Source organism: Staurois parvus, unplaced genomic scaffold (genome assembly GCF_062004578.1).
Source record: "Staurois parvus isolate SC_StPar_1 unplaced genomic scaffold, SC_StPar_1.0 ptg000014l, whole genome shotgun sequence".
Taxonomy (NCBI): Eukaryota; Metazoa; Chordata; class Amphibia; order Anura; family Ranidae; genus Staurois; species Staurois parvus.
The window spans coordinates 1-20,163 of NW_028317810.1; the positions used below are offsets into that span (position 1 = coordinate 1).

Sequence of the window (20,163 nt, forward strand, 5' to 3'; positions counted from 1 at the left end):
GCTACTCCGGCTACTGTGACAGCTCTGTGCTATGGTTGTTGAACGGCGATCGTCTTCTTATGCCTAGAACCGTGACATGCGCAGTTGCTTCAGGGGGACAGATCTACTTGAGCAGACAGATCTTGCCGCTACACAGGCCTAGCCTTGAGGCCCGGCGTCCCGTTGCCATGGTTGCCGAGTGTGTTGTTGCTCTGACACGTTCTTGTTTGGCTCCTGGTAGAAGAGTCCGTGTACAGAGGAGAAGGTAAGGGGTGTCTGCATGGGTCTATGTGTTGTAGGTAAAGTGATGGGGATTTCTGTGTATCCAGGATTGGGTCTGATCGGACCCCAGACCAGAGGTACATGAGGGCTCCTTTCTCTAATCACTGCCATTGATAACTACAACATTGTTTACAGATTGTTTTTGCGGTTAAAGAAAATGGAGGGGGGGGGGGGGTGGATGGTGCTAACTGCTGATATCAGTTGCTTGATTATCTGTGGGCTGTTGTTGCAGAAATGACCAGGAACAAGCATGCACAAAGTGAAGACAGAAGGATTGATCTCAGGGTCAGGGATGTAGATAAGGTAGGATCAGGGGGGTCCATCCATCACCCCCTTCCCCATGCATATTGCCAGTATGCCAAGTGTCCCTGCCCTGTAGTAGGCTGGCCCGAGGCAGGCAGGAACTCAGGCAGGGTCACAGTTATATCCACCTATAGTCTCACCCACCACGCTGTATACTATGTTTTTCTGCCGCCTTTGACTTGGCAGGAGCCTGGCCTGGAGGACAGAACGCTCAAGGCTGGTAGTCTGCAGTCAGTGTCACTGTCTGTCACAGGCCACTTACCGCTGCTGTGCTGCCATACATAGGTAGGTGACAGACTGCGGCAAAGGTATATAATAACTGGCTTTTCCTCTGCTTGGTGCCCCTCAGCTATCTGACTCAGCACTGGGCACCACAACATGTCTGCTAGAACTGGACTGCACTGTCTGCTGCTCTCAGTGTCCTGGCATGAAAAAGGACTCTTTTAGAGGGTTAGTTCACGTTTACCAAAAAGCTGCCTACACAGATAAGGGATGTTTGTGAATAAAAACAAACTGTACAGCTTTGACCAAAATTGAATAATACCCTTGCTATGCTATGTTATGCTATGTTACTAGGATGTTGCTAAGTGAGGCCCGTATGTTACTGTTAACCTCCACCATCACAGCAGCCAGCTCTTTCCCAGATCTAAACTCCCTCACATGCTCTTTCTCTCTCCCCTGGTGCAGGAGCTGTGAGCTCAGCATTTGAGAACTCATTCCTATGATAGTGAGGGTGATGAGTAACAGCTGGGCCTCCCTTAGGCTGGCCATACACTCAGTGGTGTATTTATCTTTTTGTGCTGCCCTAGGCAACACAAAAATCGCCCCCCCCCCAGTGCACCCCCACTGTCTCTAGTGCACCAACATTTGCTGGGCGGAACTTAGTGGTCTGCCACATCTTTCTGTGAAGGTGTCGTTAGTGGTATGAGCATCAAGAAGGTGTCATTACTATGAGCGGCAAGAAGGTGCCAGTTAGTGGTATGAGCGGCGATAAGGTTTCAATAGTGGTATGAGCAGCAAGAAGGTGTCAGTTAGTGGTATGAGCGGTGAGAAGGTGTCAGTTAGTGGTATGAGCAGCAAGAAGGTGTCAGTTAGTGGTATGAGCGGTGAGAAGGTGTCAGTTAGTGGTATGAGTGTTGTGGAGGTGTCAGCTAGTGGTATGAGCGGTGAGAAGGTGTCAGTTAGTGGTATGAGTGTTGTGGAGGTGTCAGCTAGTGGTATGAGCGGTGAGAAGGTGTCAGTTAGTGGTATGAGTGTTGTGGAGGTGTCAGCTAGTGGTATGAGTGGCAAGAAGGTGTCAGTTAGTGGTATGAGTGTTGTGGAGGTGTCAGTTAGTGATATGAGCGGTGAGAAGGTGTCAGTTAGTGGTATGAGTGTTGTGGAGGTGTCAGTTAGTGGTATGAGTGGTGTGGAGGTGTCAGTTAGTGGTATGAGTGTTGTGGAGGTGTCAGTTAGTGGTATGAGTGGTGTGGAGGTGTCAGTTAGTGGTATGAGTGGTGTGGAGGTGTCAGTTAGTGGTATGAGTCAGTCACCTGGCAGTCTGTCAGCTCTCTGCCCCCCCCCCCAATAGTATACATGGTATACACAGCAGTAAGATAGAGATCACTCACCAGGCCTGGTGGAGGGGCAGAGACCGAGAGGGGGAGCCATGTACTGCCGGTATGTATCCTCCTCACAGCCGCATTTCCCTTCCCTCTCTGTGACAGAGATCCCTGCCTCCGCTGGACACTGCCGTCCTCCGGGATCATCACTCAGCCCTGGCTCCTCACCGCCATCCACTGCGGGGAGCTCTGACCCTCAGAGCAGCCTACAGCCTGGCCGGGAGCACTGCATGCTGGGAGTTGTAGTCCTTCCCCCGCATACCCTGCTGGGATTGTAGTTTGCTCCTGTGGAGGCAGCAGGTCGGAGGAGGGGGAAGGACTACAACTCCCAGCATGCAGTGCTCCCGGCCAGGCTGTAGGCTGCTCTGAGGGTCAGAGCTCCCGGAGCTCTCTGCAATGGATGGTGGTGGGGAGCCAGGACTGAGAGATGATCCTAGAGGACAGCAGTGTCCAGGGGAGGCCTGATACTCCTAGTCCTCACTGATTTCCTCTGTTGTAGTGACATCACAGACGTCCCTTCTTCCGAGGCGCGGCGCCATCCCCCTGTAAAGTGCCGCCCTAGGCAAGTGCCTTGTTTGCCTCGCTGCAAATACGCCCATGCATACACTATACAATTTTCTGTCCAATTTCTGCCCAATTTCCTTTAGATTTACCTTCAATTATGTAGTGCAAGAGCCTGCCTAATTGGATACAATTGAAGTGTTGTTTAGGGTTGACCTCATATTATATGGTTTTTGGTAAATCTAGCAAAATTCCCAAGAAAATTGTATAATGTATGGCCAGCCTTAGGCTAGGTTCACACCTATGCAGTTTGCGTTTGATCCGTTTCTGCATTGCGTTTTGCACCTGCGTTTTTGTTTCTTGTTGCTAGGCATGTGATCACAATGATTGGCTGTCACAGTGATCACATGATTGGGAGCCCATCCCACCAGCTCCTGATCATGAACTATGACCAGGAGCTGTCCGTCATAGTGCTGGGGTAGCCCAGTGAACACACTCCCAGCACAGAACAGAAATGCCAGATGTATGTATATATTATATGTATTCAGTGCAAAAGCCAGCTGCCTCATATACTGTATGCATGCAACCAGTGTTAAAGTAAAATAAAAGGTAAAACATTTATGTGTATATTATAAATATATTTTTCCTCCTTTTTATAAGTGGCTGCATAAGGAGCTCAGGGAGGAGAAACAGCATCACACTGGTCTTCCCAGTGAATGGCTGTGCAAGGGGGGAGCATGCCAACACAAGCCTGATTATTGGAGGAGAGCACACTGAGTTCTCAGCACAACTAGAGAACTGACCATGCTGTGCTCTCCTGTCTAGTGTGGTCAGAGGGACTGGCAGAAACACCAGGTATTTCACACAAAGGCAGCAATACAAAGAGAACAGGACACTTTTTCATACAAGTACATGGTACAGCAGACACATATCAGGAATATGAAATGTTGGGTTTACATATTCTTTAAGGGGTATATGTAGCCTCCTTTGGAATCCTGTACAACACGGTGACAACACAGGAGCACAATTAGGAGACAGAGGTAGCAAGTTTTAATTTTATAACAGGAAGTTCCTGAGCAAGCACCTTCATGATAGGATCGATATGTATTATTTTAATGAAAGTTGCAGACTTTCAAAAAATTTCAAATTACTTGTAAAATTTCAATAACATGTTAATGTTTATATGAGAATCTATTAAAACACTTGACAGGTATATGAACTATTTGCAAGAAATAATTTAAAGACTTTTAGAGCAGGCTACCTTATGAAGATGATCATGTTGGAGGGTGTGCTATTAGATTAAAAGCACTAATGAGCAAGAGTTAGAATCTCTCCTGATATGTTCTGTATAGTTTACAATGTACAGTGTGTGGACATGTACTGCCTATGCCAGCAATATGTGATACAAATAAAAATGATACCTTGTATAAAAGTACATTATCTAATATTTGTATGTATTACAGGTGCCAATGACATGCCTCTTACAAAACATCCTAGAGACACAGAACCTCCTTGGAGGGATTGGGACAGAAAAGCACAGAAATCTGGCCTGAGACATACTGTGTACTGTGTAAATGGGGATCAGTACACAGGAGAATGGCTGAACAACTTGGAACATGGTAAGACATTTTAAAATAAAAGGATTGATTGGCTCCAAACTAACAAACATGTTTATTCAACACCACAAATCAGGTTATAAATATTGAATGTGAACCTGTGGCCATACCATGAACATCTAAGTATTTACATATTCCTAAAACTCAGCAAATGACCTCTAAAACAAGCCCGCATTGACCTAGGTAGCTGCAGGCACTGTTGAACAGTTCATGCCCTAAGTCCACAGCAGAAGCATGCAAGTGATTCAAACTACAGAGGTCAGTGAGGATTTGTTTTAAGCCTCATTTGGTGTTTTTGTTTAAAAATATGTAATTATTTGATTGTCCACGGCCTGCTCATTGGTCTCTTTAAACACAGAAAAACCTTATTAACCGCTTCCCGCCCACCCTATATTAGAAATACTGCTGCAGTATATGTGATTTTGCATTTTCTGGTAGGGGGCGTGTGCTGGTGCGGCTGTCGTTCGCTGGGTCCCAGCCAGTAATTACTTTCCGGCGCCCAGTGATTTCCGAAGATCTCCGATGGGGAGGAGGACTGTTTTGTTTACTGACAGTCCTCCTCCCTGTCAGCGCGGGCACACTTACAGTGTGAAGCACACTGACACGGCCCCCTAGTAAAACTTTTACACTTGTAAAAGTTAACCTTTGATCACCCCAGATGTTAACTCGTTCCTGCCCAGTGCCATTAGTACAGTGTCAGTGCTTTTTTTTTAGTGCTGTCACTGGGGATATCAGTGACACCAAGTCAGTTCCCCCCAGGTTCAGAATGTCCGCCGCAGTCACTGAAAAAAAAATCCAGTATATATATATATATATATATATATACCACCATTTGTTAACACTATAACTTTTACATAAACCAATTGATTTACAGGTATTGGGATTTTCTTTAGCAAAGACATGGAGCAGAATACATTTTGGTGCAAATTTATGATGAAATTAGATTTTTTAAATGTTTTTACTGGTCATGTTTAATAGCAAAAAGTAAAAAATATAGTTTTTTTAAATCAAAATTGTCAGACTCTTTTTTTTTTAACGCAAAAAATAAAAAACGCACAGGCGATCAATTACCGCCAAAAGAAAGCTCAATTCGTGGGAAAAAAAGGACCTAAATTTAATTTGGGTGCAGCGTTGCATGACCGCTCAATGGTCAGTTAACTTAATGCGCGCCGTAACGCAAAAAGTCCTCAGGAGGGCAAGTGGTTAAAGTAATACTAAATGTTTATTTATTTATTTTCATTAAAATAACAAACATGCTATACTTAGCTGCTCCGTGTAATGGTTTTGCACAGAGCAGCCCTGATCCTCCTGTTTTCTTGGGTCCCCTGCTGAAGCTCCTGGCTTCTCCTTCAACCCCCCCCCCCCCCCCACTGAGTGCCCTCACAGCAAGCTACTTGCTATGGGCACCTGTGTGTTCTCACTCCCAAGCTGCATCTTTGTCTCTATAGAACACACAGAGCACGGCTTGGCTCTGCCCTCGCCCCCCCCTGTGTTTAAAGTGATTGTAAAGCTCTTTTACAACCAGTATTTTTTTTCTCAGACACCACTGCAATACCCTGGTGTGAATCGGGCAGATAGGAGATGAGACAATTTGCTTTGTCCATGCAATGGGTCTGCACTAAGGGTTTAATCTGCATTGTGTAAAAAGGCTGTTTGATCCTGACTCCTCCTCTTGTTCAAATATCTACGTCTTATCTACTGATAAGACAGAGTGAACCATAGCCATTCTGCTCAGTTTTGTGGGTATTGCTAGAGAGGTTTTTTTTTTCTTGGGAGAGTGCATGTGATCACCACAGGGCCAATCAGCACTGTCCAGACAGAGGTCAGGGGTTTTGCATCCTCCTAGATCAGAAAGAAAAATCCTCCTACAAGCTTTAACCAGTGCTCTGCTGAACACTAATAGAAGCTCAAAGACTGCAATAACTGCTGATGAGAAAAGGTATTCAGCAGTTTATATTTACTAAAATAACTGCATTTACATGTCCTGTGTACTGTGGGAGACCAGATATAGTGCATTCAGGGTCCTGGTTTTAGTAACACTTTAATCCCCCAAACAGCCACTGATCCAACAGGACTACGTTCTATATGGATCTGGTCCCTTTTTGTGATTAAAGTGGTATTAAACATAAAGGCAAACATTTATTATGTTGCATCCTTCCAATTCTTAGATGTGATGGCTGCATTATTTTGTCTTTTTTAGGTTTAATTTTCATCTGGTGATCCAGCCAGTAAGTAATAGGTGCAGCACTAAAACAAATATTGCAGCATATTAAATGATCTAAAATATAGCATAAAAAATATACATAAAGTGTGCAGAGTCATATGTCACCATTAGGTGAACAGAATAAGTGAACAAATCAATAATGTCCCATAAAGGAGAATAAATAAATCGTGGGGATCCGATGAGATCCTAATGTAAGTGCGTGGGGAACTGATCCGGAGTGGCAGATGACAAGTGATAAAATAAATGTATGAATTGCGCACTCACCAGAAGTGCGTAAATACACGCATTTGAGATAGTCTGTCTCATCAGGTATAACTCAGGTACATCTGCTTCCAAATAGGGCCAGGATCCTGTTACACCTTCTGGTCACGTCTAGGGCAGGGTGCTCAGAAGACCTTCAAACCTACCACCATCAGGGGTCCCTTTAAAAAGCAGGTTCTGCGGACAGAGGCTCTCAGTGAAGAGAGCCCAATAAGGCTTGCCAAGCCCAGCACCCTATGATGATGTGCATAGCACGAAACGCGTCAGTGGGCAGCAGTTACTGGACGTCTAGCCACCGCTGGTGGCCATCCTGAATCTTATATGGTCAGTTTTTTCCCTATATTACTTACCTATTTGCCTGTATACACCTATTTGATGAATAAATCGTCTACGGTATCACACTATGTGGTGTCCTTTATTGGGCTCTCTTCACTGAGAGCCTCCATCCACAGAACCTGCTTTTTAAAGGGACCCCTGATGGTGGTACGTTTGAAGGTCTTCTGAGCACCCTGCCCTAGACGTGACCAGAAGGTGTAACAGGCTCCTGGCCCTATTTGGAAGCAGATGTACCTGAGTTATACCTGATGAGACAGGCTATCTCAAATGCGTGTATTTACGCACTTCTGGTGAGTGCGCAATTCATACATTTATTTTATCACTTGTCATCTGCCACTCCAGATCAGTTCCCCACGCACTTAGATTAGGATCTGTTATGGATCCGCCAGGTGTTGCCTCTGGCAGCCCACTGGACAGGAATACCCAGAGCGTGGAGTCTAAGTCCTGGTCTGCGTGTTCACCAGGGCCCCTGATGGTGGGGATGGACTTGAAGCAGACCAGGACCAAGTCACGACCTCCGAGCAATCCCACCCGTGGCAGAGGGAACCTCCGGGGATGGATACAGGAGGAGAGCCAGATGTGAGGAGGCCGGCAGGCCCAGGCAGGATGGATGGATGGATGGACGGATCGTAGTCAAACTAGCCAGTTGTCACCGTGGGGGCAGCGAGGTACAGAATCGGCAGGCAAAGGATATTCAGGTCACACGCAGGGTCAGTATAGGAATGGTCAGTCTGCAGAGAGGTCAAACAAGCCGGGGGTCAGGACAGGAGAAGGCAGCGTAGTCAGGGCAATCCGGGTCAAAAACAGGAGAAGGCAGCGTAGTCAGGGCAATCCGGGTCAAAATAACACAATCACAGGGGTACAGGAACTCAGGTAACAGGATAAGACCTTGCGGCGATTTGTGACAGCGCAGGGCATCTTTAAATACCGCACCCTGCGCTGTCATTGGCCGCCCAGCGTGTACTCGCGGCGCCTACTGCGCATGCGCTAGTCTCCCTCAGCCGCGGCCGGCCGGGACCGAGTGCCCGTATCCCGGCACGAGCCGCCGAGACTGCGCATGCGCCGGACGAGACGCCGTGGCGGACCCTGACAGGATCTCATCGGATCCCCACGATTTATTTATTCTCCTTTATGGGACATTATTGATTTGTTCACTTATTCTGTTCACCTAATGGTGACATGACTCTGCACACTTTATGTATATTTGTTATGCTATATTTTAGATAATTTAATATGCTCCAATATTTGTTTTAGCGCTACACCTATTACTTATATATCTCTTGGAAGGTTTATTTGGTGGCCTTTTTGGTGTCCTAGCGGCTATCCTTTATTTACTTATCTATTTTCAGATAGCGCTTGCATACCATCCTTTGTTGATCTAGCCAGTAAGGCTGTTGTTTTTCAACAGAACAAGCTCTCCTACAAATGTAGTAGTTAGAGTATTGACACAAACCATGTACCACTGACAGAGGTGCTTACAATGATCAGCTTTTATTTATTCATGTAATAACTTTATCCCAAAAGAAAAAAAACTGTTGCTGTAACTGCTTGTTTAACTGCAGCGTGAGCTGAAGTTTGGCTCCAAATTGCTGGTGTATCTAAATCTGATAGTCCATCTAACACTTCCCACCCACCAGATTGATAATGCTTCTGTCCAAAGATCACCCTGTGCTCTTTCATCCAGAGTGAAGGCAGTGAGCAGATAGGTGCAAGCCCGTACATGGCAATGACAGGCTGCCAGTGGTCACAGCTATTTGTAGCTGTTCCCCCAACCATCGATTACCTGTGGTGATTGTGGTAGGATGCACTTTGCATGCTAACTACACAGATGTCAAATCACCCAATTTCAACATAATTGTGGGCACTCTAACATTTACAAATGCTATTAACAACTTTTTGCATTTTCAGTTTTGTGGTCTTTTATCCTAGTTGTGTGTTTGAAATGAAAACTGCTTTCATAGTCTTGACATTTAATACATCAAAGTTCTAATTTTCTGTTTTTTTGTAATATTTCAGGTAAAGGTACTTACATATGCAAAAGTGCAAAATCCATATATGAAGGTGAATGGAAATGTGGAAAGAGAAGTGGTTTCGGAACATATAGTGTCCAAGACCCAATCACTGGTGAATATGTAAAGGTTTATTCAGGATGCTGGAAGAACAACAAACAACATGTATGTTGTAGGCTTGTATAGATGAAATGATAGGTAAACCATTATTACTGTTGTGATAATATTAAAGTTAATACACCTGGCTATGTTTCTCGTTTTGAACGTTTTCCCATGCTGGCTGAATGCTGCTCACAAAATATCCCCTGCCTTTGTAACTGTACTTGTAAATTGCTGGTATCAGGACCAGGATCTGAAACCACAACCTTTGCTGCGTCTTGCAGTAGCTGTTCTTGTTGAGATGTTAGACAGCACCCTGTGTAATCCTTTGGACAATCTGGCCTTGTACCTTGTTTCTGGTGAACCTTGAACTCCTTGCTCCTCCCATGAACTTCCTATTTAAACCATGCCTTTGCACTTGCTGTTTGCCAGATTATTGTCCTCTTTTCCAGTCAATTTCTTCCTCTTGTATCTCCTGCTTCCATCAATATCTTCACTACTACTTGTTACCGCTCTATCCCAACCTGCAACCATTCGTTACTAACCTTTGGCTTGTTCCTCCTCTAGCTTCTTCTTGATCCCAACCTCGAACCATGTGTTACCAGCATTTGGTAACCTTCTGTTTGATTCCTACCTGCTATATCTGCTACTGGACATTGGCTTTCTCACCTCTTAGTGGGGCAATCCTGAGTACTGTGACCTGGTACTAACACACAGTAAAATCCATCTCCACCATATCTGGTGAATACCAGTTAGTACTTGGACCCTGCATCTCGGGTGAGCCTGTATCATATGCCACGGAGACCTGCTTGTGTCATTTGGTCAGTGGGAGCCTCTCTACTGCTATAGCTACTGGTCTCCGAGCCTGACCCCGGACCATGATAGACTAATCTGGCAAACAGTATGTGCAAAGGCATGGCTTAAAAAGGAAGTTCATGGAAAGAACAAGGAGTTCAAGATTCACCAGAAGCAGGGCACAAGGCAGGAATGTCCAAAGGATTAGACAAGGTGCTGTCCAGCATCTTAGGTGGCTCAGCAGAAGAGCTACTGCCAGATGGAACAAAGGTTGTGGGTTCAGATCCTGGTCTTGACAGCTGTTTACAGAGTTGACCAACATATAACTATGTAAAGCTAGGTTCACACTGCTGCAATCAGATTATGATCTGATTATCAGTGCGATTATGTATTGCAACTTGGATGTGGTTTGCATATTCTATGGGGCCAAAATTATGCTGCAATGGCATCAAAGCAGTACAGGACCCTTTTCCAAAATTGTGCTGTGTTGAGTTGCATTGAGGTGAATGGGTACCATTGAAAACAATGTGATTTCTATTGTCATGCGGTTCTGTGTGACTCAAGTTGCATCTGAAATCGCATTAGTGTAAACAGAGTCTACAAAAAAATTTTGTCTGCAATTTGGACCTTGCATTGACTGCCGCATGCAGTTTGATATGGAGCCACCTTTATAGTATACAGGAAAGAAAACTTATACCAGTTCACCATTTGTGGTTATTAATTAAAAAGAGGAATAAAGTAAACTGTAGGCATTCGTGAACAGTCAGATGGACATACACAATTCAATATCATAATGTCTTTGCTACAGCTACTCTCCTTATTCTACGGCTTTCTAGCCAGTCCACTTATTTAGGGTTGTCAGATGGTTTCCCATAGACATTAGACCATCCTTGAAGCCATCTGGGTATACCCAAATCATGAAACTGTTCTCTAATGTGTATTAAGATGACTGCCTTAATAACTGAATAAAATACACTAGAATGCATTTAAATGAGTAATTTTGAAAATATTAACATTTTTACTAATTAATGCAGGTTAAAATATATTATATCTATATTTATTATGGTCAGGGCTAAATTCAGACATTTTTGGCTCCATCTGAGGTTTTAGACAAAGTGCACTATAGCCTTGCTGTCTTTTTAGCTAGCCCATATTATTCCTGGAATCATTTGTTATATAATAAAGTTATCTGTAGGTAAAACTATAGAGAAAAAAAGAGTTAAACCATCTGTTAGATTTTTATTATTATTATACAGGATTTATATAGCACCAACAGTTTGCACAGCGCTTTACAATATAAGGGAGACAGGACAATTACAATACATTTCAGTACAGAAGGAATAGGAGGGCCCGGCTCGTGGAGCTTACAATCTAAAGGAAGGGGGAGGTGATACAAAAGGTGATAGCTGTGGGGGATTATCTGGCGGAGGTGATTCAAGTACAGGTCTTACTTTCTCTGTTCCTGCTGGAGATATTAACACTTTTTCACTGAGATTGAAACTGATGGAAAATACAAAACTTTACAATTATCATTTTCACGTTTCCAAAGGTTGTGTAAATAATTTAAAGTGGTTCTAAAGACAAAACAGTTTTTTTTCTTCATGCATTCTATGTATGAAGGTAAAAAAACCTTGTGGGTGCAGCTCCACCTCCCGCCTTACCCTTATACTTACCTGAGCCCCATCTCGATCCAGCGGTGTGCACGAGAGCCTTGGCTGTCCCAGCACTCTCTCTCCTTATGAGCTTACAGAGCAGCAGGAGCCATTGGCTCCTGCTGCTGTCAATCACAGCCAGTGAGCCAATGAGGAGAGAGCATGGGTCCATTCACAGGAGCGCAGCTTAGGCGCGAGCCTGCTCGAGTGCCTCCACAGCAAGATGCTTGCTGTTGGGGGCATTCGGCAGGGAGAAGGAGCCAGGACTGCTGGCGGGGGACCCAAAAATAAGAGAATCAGGGCTGCTCTGTGTAATACCATTGCATAGAGAAGGTAAGTATAACATGCTTTTTTGATTATTTGTTACTATTGATAATGCATTTGTAAATATGGTTTATGACAGAGAGGAATTTTTCATTGCAACTTGGCACATAAGAGAAGCTGAACACATGCAAGGGGCTGCATAGAGAGTGTAAGCATACATGACACTAGTGGGTGCACCGAAATGAAAATTCTGGTGCCGAAACCGATACCGAAAATTCAGAATGCATGTGGCCGAAAACCAAACCGAAACTGAAAAGTGTGCGTATGTGGGGGTGGGAAGGCTCCAATTTTTTTTTCTACTTTCATGTATATTTTATTTATTTTTTTTAACTTATGATTTTATTGCTATCACACAGGGGACCACTAATCCCCTATGTGATGGCATATAAGTGACAGATCCTCTTTGTAGGGGGGAGGAGGAGGCAGTGTGTGCAAGGAGGGGGCAGGAGAGGAGCAGTGTATACAGAGAGGCTCCCTCACTGGCTTTCACTATATGTAAGTGCTGTTTTTTTGTTTCTTTTAGCTCGGAAAAGAAACTAAAAAGAAACTTTATTTCTTTTAGCTTGGGGAAAGCGACAGCAGATTCTATGAGCTATAGTGAAGAAAAAAAAAACGGCAACTGCATTTAAAAACTGGCACTGACTTATAGTCACTGTATACACTGCTCCTCTCCTGACTCTCTCTGATGCCCCCCCCCCCCCATCTGCAGTACATACCGGAACCTGTCTCTGCAAATTTTTCCTATCGGCAAAATACCAATAGAGCTATTTTCCACCAATATGTTTCAGTGGCCAAAATTTCGGTGCATCCCTACATGACACCATATTAATTACACTGTGATTTCTTTATAGGGCTGTGGAAGTTATTTCTATACAGACACCGAATATTATGAAGGAGACTGGAAGGGTGGACAAAGAAGTGGCTGGGGTAGAATGCACTTTGCCAATGGAGATGTATATGAAGGAGAGTGGCTGGAAGATCAGCACTGTGGGCAGGGAATGTTACAATTAGGTGTGTATTATGTATATACTTACAGTATTTCTTGTGTATTTATGCATGTACCTCTTACCAAAACACTTTGAACTATTTTGAAGATTAAGGCTATATAATGATCAAAGTTTAAATTTGAAGTCTGGGCTAATACTATCTAAGCTTAAGCCTGCTTCTACCCCCATTCCAAGCCCTATACTAACTATCCTGTAAAAGGAAGATGTGTATACTTACCTAATCTAAGAGCGATCCCGTCCGGTCATGTGACTGGGACTCCGCACTGGTTTCAGTGTAGAGGAGAGAGCGCTGACAACAGATGCCCCAGTAAGTCTATGGGTGATATTACCACCCAGGCATTGCAGCCGTTGTCACTACTCTTTCTTCTCCCCTGAAGCCGGCCATTGGGGAGACCACGTAACCGGACCGGAGCGTTCTTAGATTAGGTAAGTATACACATCTTTCCTTTACAGGATAGTTAGTATAGGGCTTGGAATGGGAGTGGGAGCAAGTTTAAGCATAGATAGTGTTAGCCCAAACTTCCACTCTAATCTCTCCCCTTCCACAGATGTAAATACGTAAGGGCAATTGACTGCTTAACAATCACCCATGTATAAAGCCCTGTACACATGATGAGAATATTGGAAAAATTATTTAGTCACTAAACAGGCTGAACTGCTGTAATACTGACACTCAGTGGCTGAATATCTCCTTGCCATGGGAACTCTGCCATACTGAAGTTTCTATCTGCCAAACCCAGCTCTGATGAAGAAGGGAGCACCCTTCGAAACACGTTAGCCTTCACTCCCCCCCCCTTTTTGATTTACCTGTAACCCTGTTTGGATTATGGTTACTTATGCCTGTTATACAATCGTTTTGTGAGTATATTTCCTTATTAAAAAAATTAGTCACTATTTATTGAGGTAGTGCGCAAGGTTTGTGTGCTCTTTCTTTCATCTTCCTCTACAGTTTTATTAAGCTTCCCCAGCTTCATGATAGAGCTGCACAACCTCTGATCACCAGTGGATGAATACACAACACGCTGCTTGTCACTAACGCCTGTTTGATCTGAGTCCTTGAGCGCAGGAGATAATGGATCTTTGCTAACAATTAGATTCATACAATCGCTTTGAAAGCAGTATTTTTTTTGTACGATTTTCTGATTCTGTGTACTAGGCTTTAGATTGTTTTCCAATTTTTAGCATAGCCTCGGAAAATTCATCTAATGAGACTAAGTTCAGCAATAAGCCAGAATAACTCTGCAGTCGCTCTAAACAGGCATGTTATCTCTAAGATTTGTTTTCAGCCTCTGATAGGAGGGGGGAGCTATACATTATTATACAGTATTTATATATATATCGCTAAAAGGTTTGCTCAGCGCTGTACATTATATATGAGAGGAGCTTTCCAAATGGGGTGTTTTAAGATTGTAGAGTTCTGCTTTAAGTATTACAGCTTGGCCACCAACCTCCCCCAGGCTGTGTTTAAACAATGAAGGAGAAGCAGCACTTTGATGAAGTCATTAGTCTGTGCTAATTCAGACTATAGACTGATCACATTAATGTCAAACTCCAGGCTCACATAATGACTTGCTGCCACTTTTTGCAGCATTCCTCCTGGGGGCAGAGCACCACATCTCTGGAAAAATGAGTTTGCAGGGGACAGCACCATCTGGATTGCCGAGTCTGCAGGGCAGAGCACCTGCAATAATATATATTTTTAAGTACTGTTGCTATAATTGCTAGAATTTCAGTTTTCTGTAATCATCTGCACTCAGACCCTCCTAGCTTTTTAAAATTCTGCCAAAAAAAAATGTTTTTCTCAATATCCATCATCAATTCTGGAACCGTTCACCATGTATAAGTGAGAAACCTAGGTGACACATATACGTCTTTCAGTGCCTCACTATATATATATATATATATATATATATATATATATATATATATATATACACCCTGTTGTGGAGTGCTTTCGACACCGTGATTATAAATAGAGCTGGTGATGTTTCGCTTTGTCCTAGTAAGAAGTTTCCGTTTTGGTCTCTGTGGGTTAAATTACAATGTCTCTGCAGCAAAGAACTCTGTAGTATACAATCTGTGTAGCTTTGCTTTATTACTTCTGCAGGGAAATGTTATTTGAAATATTTGGGACCATAAGCTTTCATAGTCCTAGTATACTGTACTGTAAATGTTATGGCATGTTTCAAACATTGATATGGAAGAATAATATACTGCCATCTGTAAAACTGAAGAAATTAGAGGTGAAATTGGAAAGACTTCTTCACACCTAAACAAACTAATGCTAAAGTCTTAATACCCCAAGGTGACATTTAGTAGCCTTTTATTTTTCAGTTATTACTGTAATGTTTAATGTATGTTTAAGTTGACTTAAACTGGTCATAATCACTGGAGGGTTGTTGGATCAGACTGCCTTTAGGCATACAGTTAGTGTACATACCTCCCAACTGTCCCTGATTTGGAACAAAGTCCCTCTGTCTCTCTTTCCTCATCATTTGTCCCTCATTTTGGTCTGATCTATATAGTTGTGTATAAAATGCACTATTTATCTTTCAAAAAAGGTTTCTCAATGCTAAACCTTCCATCCAATTTTTAAATTCTTGCATTTTAAACCTCAAAAGCCAATAAAAAGGAATATTAGTGGTAAAAAAGCTATTCTTTTTTTTTTGTCTAAGTCTCCTTTAAGGGGATGTGGCAGGGAGTGTGTCCAATGCCTACATACATTTGCTAATAAGTGTCCCTGGTTCCCATTTCAAAAAGTTGGGAGGTATGTATGTAGGACAGCACAGTCCTGAACATGAATGGTCGTATGGATTCAGTTTGTTTAGTCTTATGTAGATGGGTTAATTGGGGAAACAATAACAAATGGACAAAATATTCTAATCTGTCTAAGCGCTTTTACCCAATAAGTCAGGCTCTGTCTATGGGTGCTCCACAGACTTTAGAATGGCAGACTCAGGACACTGTTACTAATAATTACTATACAGGATTTATATGGCGCCAACATTTGTGCAGCGCTTTACAAAATGAAGGTAGACATAACAGTTACAATACAGTTTGGTACAAGAGGAAACAGAGGGCCCTGCTCGTTAGAGCTTACAATCTAGGAGATAATTGCAAGTCTGTAGGAATCTTTAACCCTGCATTGGGCAGTTCATTTCTGCATTCTGATCAACAAGTGCTAAAATAAAATAAAAATGACAGTATAGACCACACGTGATATTCAGTCAGTCAGAATGTACTGAAAGACATACAGTAAATTGAGGGTCAGGAACCATAAAGGTGCTCATAGGCATACAATGGATATACAGGTTTCTGTGATGTAAAAAAATGAGACAAAGATAAATAATTTTAGAACTTTTTCCACCTTTTAATGTGACCTATAAACTGTACAACTCAATTTAAAAACAAACTGAAATCTTTTAGGGGGGAAGTAAACATTAAAAACTAAAATAATGTATTTGCATAAGTATGCACACCCTCTTATAACTGGGGATGTAGCTGTGTTCAGAATTAGGCAATCACATTCAAAATCATGTTAAATAGGAGTCAGTACACACCTGTTATCATTTAAAGTGCCTCTGATTAACCCCAAATAAAGTAAAGCTGTTCTAGTAGGTCTTTCCTGATGTTTTTCTTAGTTGCATCCTACAGCAAAAGCCATGGTCTGCAGAGAGCTTCCAAAGCATCAGAGGGATCTCATTGTTATAAGGTATCAGTCAGGAGAAGGGAACAAAAGAATTTCCAAGTCATTAGATATACCATGGAACACAGTGAAGACAGTCATCATCAAGTGGAGAAAATATGGCGCAATGGTGACATTACCAAGAACTGGACGTCCCTCCAAAATTGATGAAAAGACAAGAAGAAAACTGGTCTGGGAGGCTGCCAAGAGGCCTACAGCAACATTAAAGGAGCTGCAGGAATATCTGGCAAGTACTGGCTGTGAGGTATATGTGACAACAATCTCCCATATTCTTCATATGTCTATGGGCTATGGGGTAGAGTGGCAAGACGGAAGCCTTTTCTTACGAAGAAAAACATTAAAGCCCGGCTAAATTTTGCAAAAACTCATCTGAAGTCTCCCAAAAGCATGTGCGAAAATGTGTTATGGTCTGATGAAACCAAGGTTGAAATTTTTGGCCATAATTCCAAAAGATATGTTTGGCACAAAAACAACACTGCACATCACCAAAAGAACACCATACCCACAGTGAAGCATGGTGGTGGCAGCATCATGCTTTGGGGTTGTTTTTTCTTCAGGTGAAACTGGAGCCTTAGTCAAGGTAGAGGGAAATATGAACAGTTCCAAATACCAGTCAATATTGGCACAAAACCTTCAGGCTTCTGCTAGGAAGCTGAACATAGAGAGGAACTTCATCTTTCATTATGACAACGACCCAAAGAATACATCCAAATCAACAAAGGAATGGCTTCACCAGAACAAGATTAAAGTTTTGGAATGGCCCAGCCAGAGCCTAGACTGAATCCGCTCAAAATCTGTGGGGTGATCTGAAGAGGGCCCGTGCACAGGAGATGCCCTTGTAATCTGACAGATTTGGAGTGTTTTTGCAAGGAAGAGTAGGCAAGTATTGCCAAGTCACGATATGCCATGCTGATAGACTTATACTCAAAAAGACTGAGTGCTAGAATCAAATCAAAAGGTGCTTCAACAAAGTATCAGTTTAAGGGTGTGCACATTTATGCAACCATATTATTTTATTTTTTTTATTTTTACTTCCCTTCACCTAAAAGATTTCAGTTTGTTGTTCAACTGAGTTGTACAGTTTATAGGTTACATTAATAGTGGAAAAAGTTCTGAAATGATTTATCTTTGTCTAATTTTTTTACATCACAGAAACCTGACATTTTAACAGGTGTGTGTAGACTTTTTATATCCACTGTAACTCTAAATAGCATTTTCACTGTCTTTGGCCACAATGAGTGATGATCCATGTCTAAGTGCAGCAGGCTGCAGCCCCAAAAAAGTGAGAGCCTTGATTGTCTGTATGCAGCTTTCTGTCCATCTTTCATTACACTAAACAGGAACATGCATGTGAATAGTGTTCTTGTTCATTACCAGATATTTAAATCATGTATGTATGTGTATCTGTTAATGGATATCTATGGCTAGCTTTATAATGATCATAGACCAATACATATTTCACTGTGAATGATCGTGGCAAGATATTATGCAGGGCATTCATGATCTGATAAAACATCACTTTTCTTCTTTCTGTAGAAAACTAAAGAAAGTCTTACCGCACTTCAGCTGACTCCTACAGGGCCCACTCCAAACTGTTGCCATCAATGCCTTATTCTTTGCATCACTTAAAGCTGTCAAGCTGGCCACTAGGGGTATTGTCACCTTAAAACATATTATTACTGATGGGAGGGTCTCCTCCTTCACTGTACTGCAGGATAAATTTGTCCTGCCACATACAATGTACTTCTGATACTTACAACTGCAACATGCGGCTTGGGCCCAATTTCCTGGCACGATTGTGCTCCAGCTGGATATGGTCGAGCGTTTGCTGACATCGAAGGTGATAGGGAAAACCGTTGTTTTCCCTTAATCTTTGCCTCTCAGTGGCGCACATCTCCACAGCTGCCAAGACTTTTGACAAATGGAGGACTGAAATTCCTGACCTCACTGCTGATGACTGGGGGGATTGCTTAGGTCCCTATGTAACTAACTTGATTTCTGCTTGGGATAGACTTACACAGCTAAAGTTCTTACATAAGGTTTATTATACCCTGCAGAGGCTAGCAATTATCTGCCCCTCACTGCACCCGCTGTTACACCTCTCCTGGTACCTTTTTTCATATGGTGTGGCAATGCCCACCCATTAGCTCCTACTGCGACAGTCCTGGATGCACTGTCTTGAGTCTTGTCTGATTGTCCATTGAGGCTTGATTTGAAATTTGTCCTTCTGGGCAGCATGGATTATTTGCAGTCTGATAGATATTTTAAATTCCTGTTCTTTGTACTTTACTATGCCAGAAGGGAAATTCTTTTGAAATGGAAACAAACTGCCCCTCCTACGGTGGAGGGTTGGAAGTCCACAGTTAATGCAGTCCTGCCACTGCATAAAATCACATACAAGAGTAGTTATTGCCCAGAAAAATTTGACAAAATATGGTCGGCCTGGATTGATGCATATGGAATAACTGATGATGAGATAGTTTAATTATGGATGCTTAATCTAAAAATCTTGTATTAACCTTCATGCAGTACTGCTCTTCTCCATTATTAGATCTGCCATAATGAGAGGTATGCTTAGGGTATACTGTGCGGGTGGGTGTTTGCGGGACAATGCTTGTGCGGTGGTGACTGCAGGGGTGTCTCTGCGCTAGTAAATTATGTTACCATCCTTTTGTGGTTCTTTGTAATACCTGATATGTCTGTATGGTGTCTCGATATTCTTTTATTTGCTAACTTTTATTGGCTATGTGTTTATGCTACTTTGCTTTTGTACCATGTCAACAGTCGTACTTGTATCTATATGTGCATTATACAATAAACCTATACCTGTAAAAAAAAAAAAAGCAAAAAAAAAAACAACCTGTCAGGCTGTGTAAATTTATAATCCTGAATTAGCAACTGTCTATATAATGAGTAAATGTGGTTTTAAATCCACCTGTATAATACCTATACATTGAAAAGTGTTTAAACCAGTAATACATGAATAAGATTTTTACACTAAGCTGGTTACAGATTCTGGCATACTATGAACATTCATATTTACTGCGCAGATACCTTCAAAGGAAGAATAGCAATAGTGACTGACTTGGAAACTCTTTTCTTGCTGATGATTTTTCCCCCAAAATGTCTCTGTGGTATCCTGGGTATCACACAATGTATAGACTGCGGAAGTCCAGAGTATAGAACATACAGTAGAGCACCCAGAGTGCAATAGTCCACTGTGTGCAAAATATGACCGTGTACATAACTTGCAGCTTGATGTACAGATAATATAACATGCAGTATAGAGTACAGACTGCAGAACCTTACAGTATGTAATGTACCACATAATGAAGAGAGCAGCAGACTGAAGTATGTAACATACAACCCCTGGAAAAATGATGGTATCACTACTCTTAGAAAATGTTCATTCAATTGTTTAATTGTGTAGAAAAAAAAACTATTTTCATTTAACATTCTAACCTTCTG

General features: G+C 42.4%; 1 protein-coding gene across 1 annotated transcript in view; it reads left to right on the forward strand.

Moving 5' to 3' along the window:
* The first annotated feature begins 28 nt into the window (after positions 1-28).
* MORN3 (MORN repeat containing 3) overlaps positions 29-20,163 on the forward strand; it is a 38,920-nt gene continuing 18,785 nt past the window's right edge. Inside the window, exons 1-4 of the mRNA XM_089676461.1 lie at positions 29-244; positions 4,130-4,285; positions 9,120-9,277; positions 12,834-12,993. Of these exons, the coding sequence (XP_089532587.1) occupies positions 4,141-4,285; positions 9,120-9,277; positions 12,834-12,993 (463 nt within the window). The 5' untranslated portion in view covers positions 29-244; positions 4,130-4,140. The remainder of the gene's footprint in view (positions 245-4,129; positions 4,286-9,119; positions 9,278-12,833; positions 12,994-20,163) is intronic.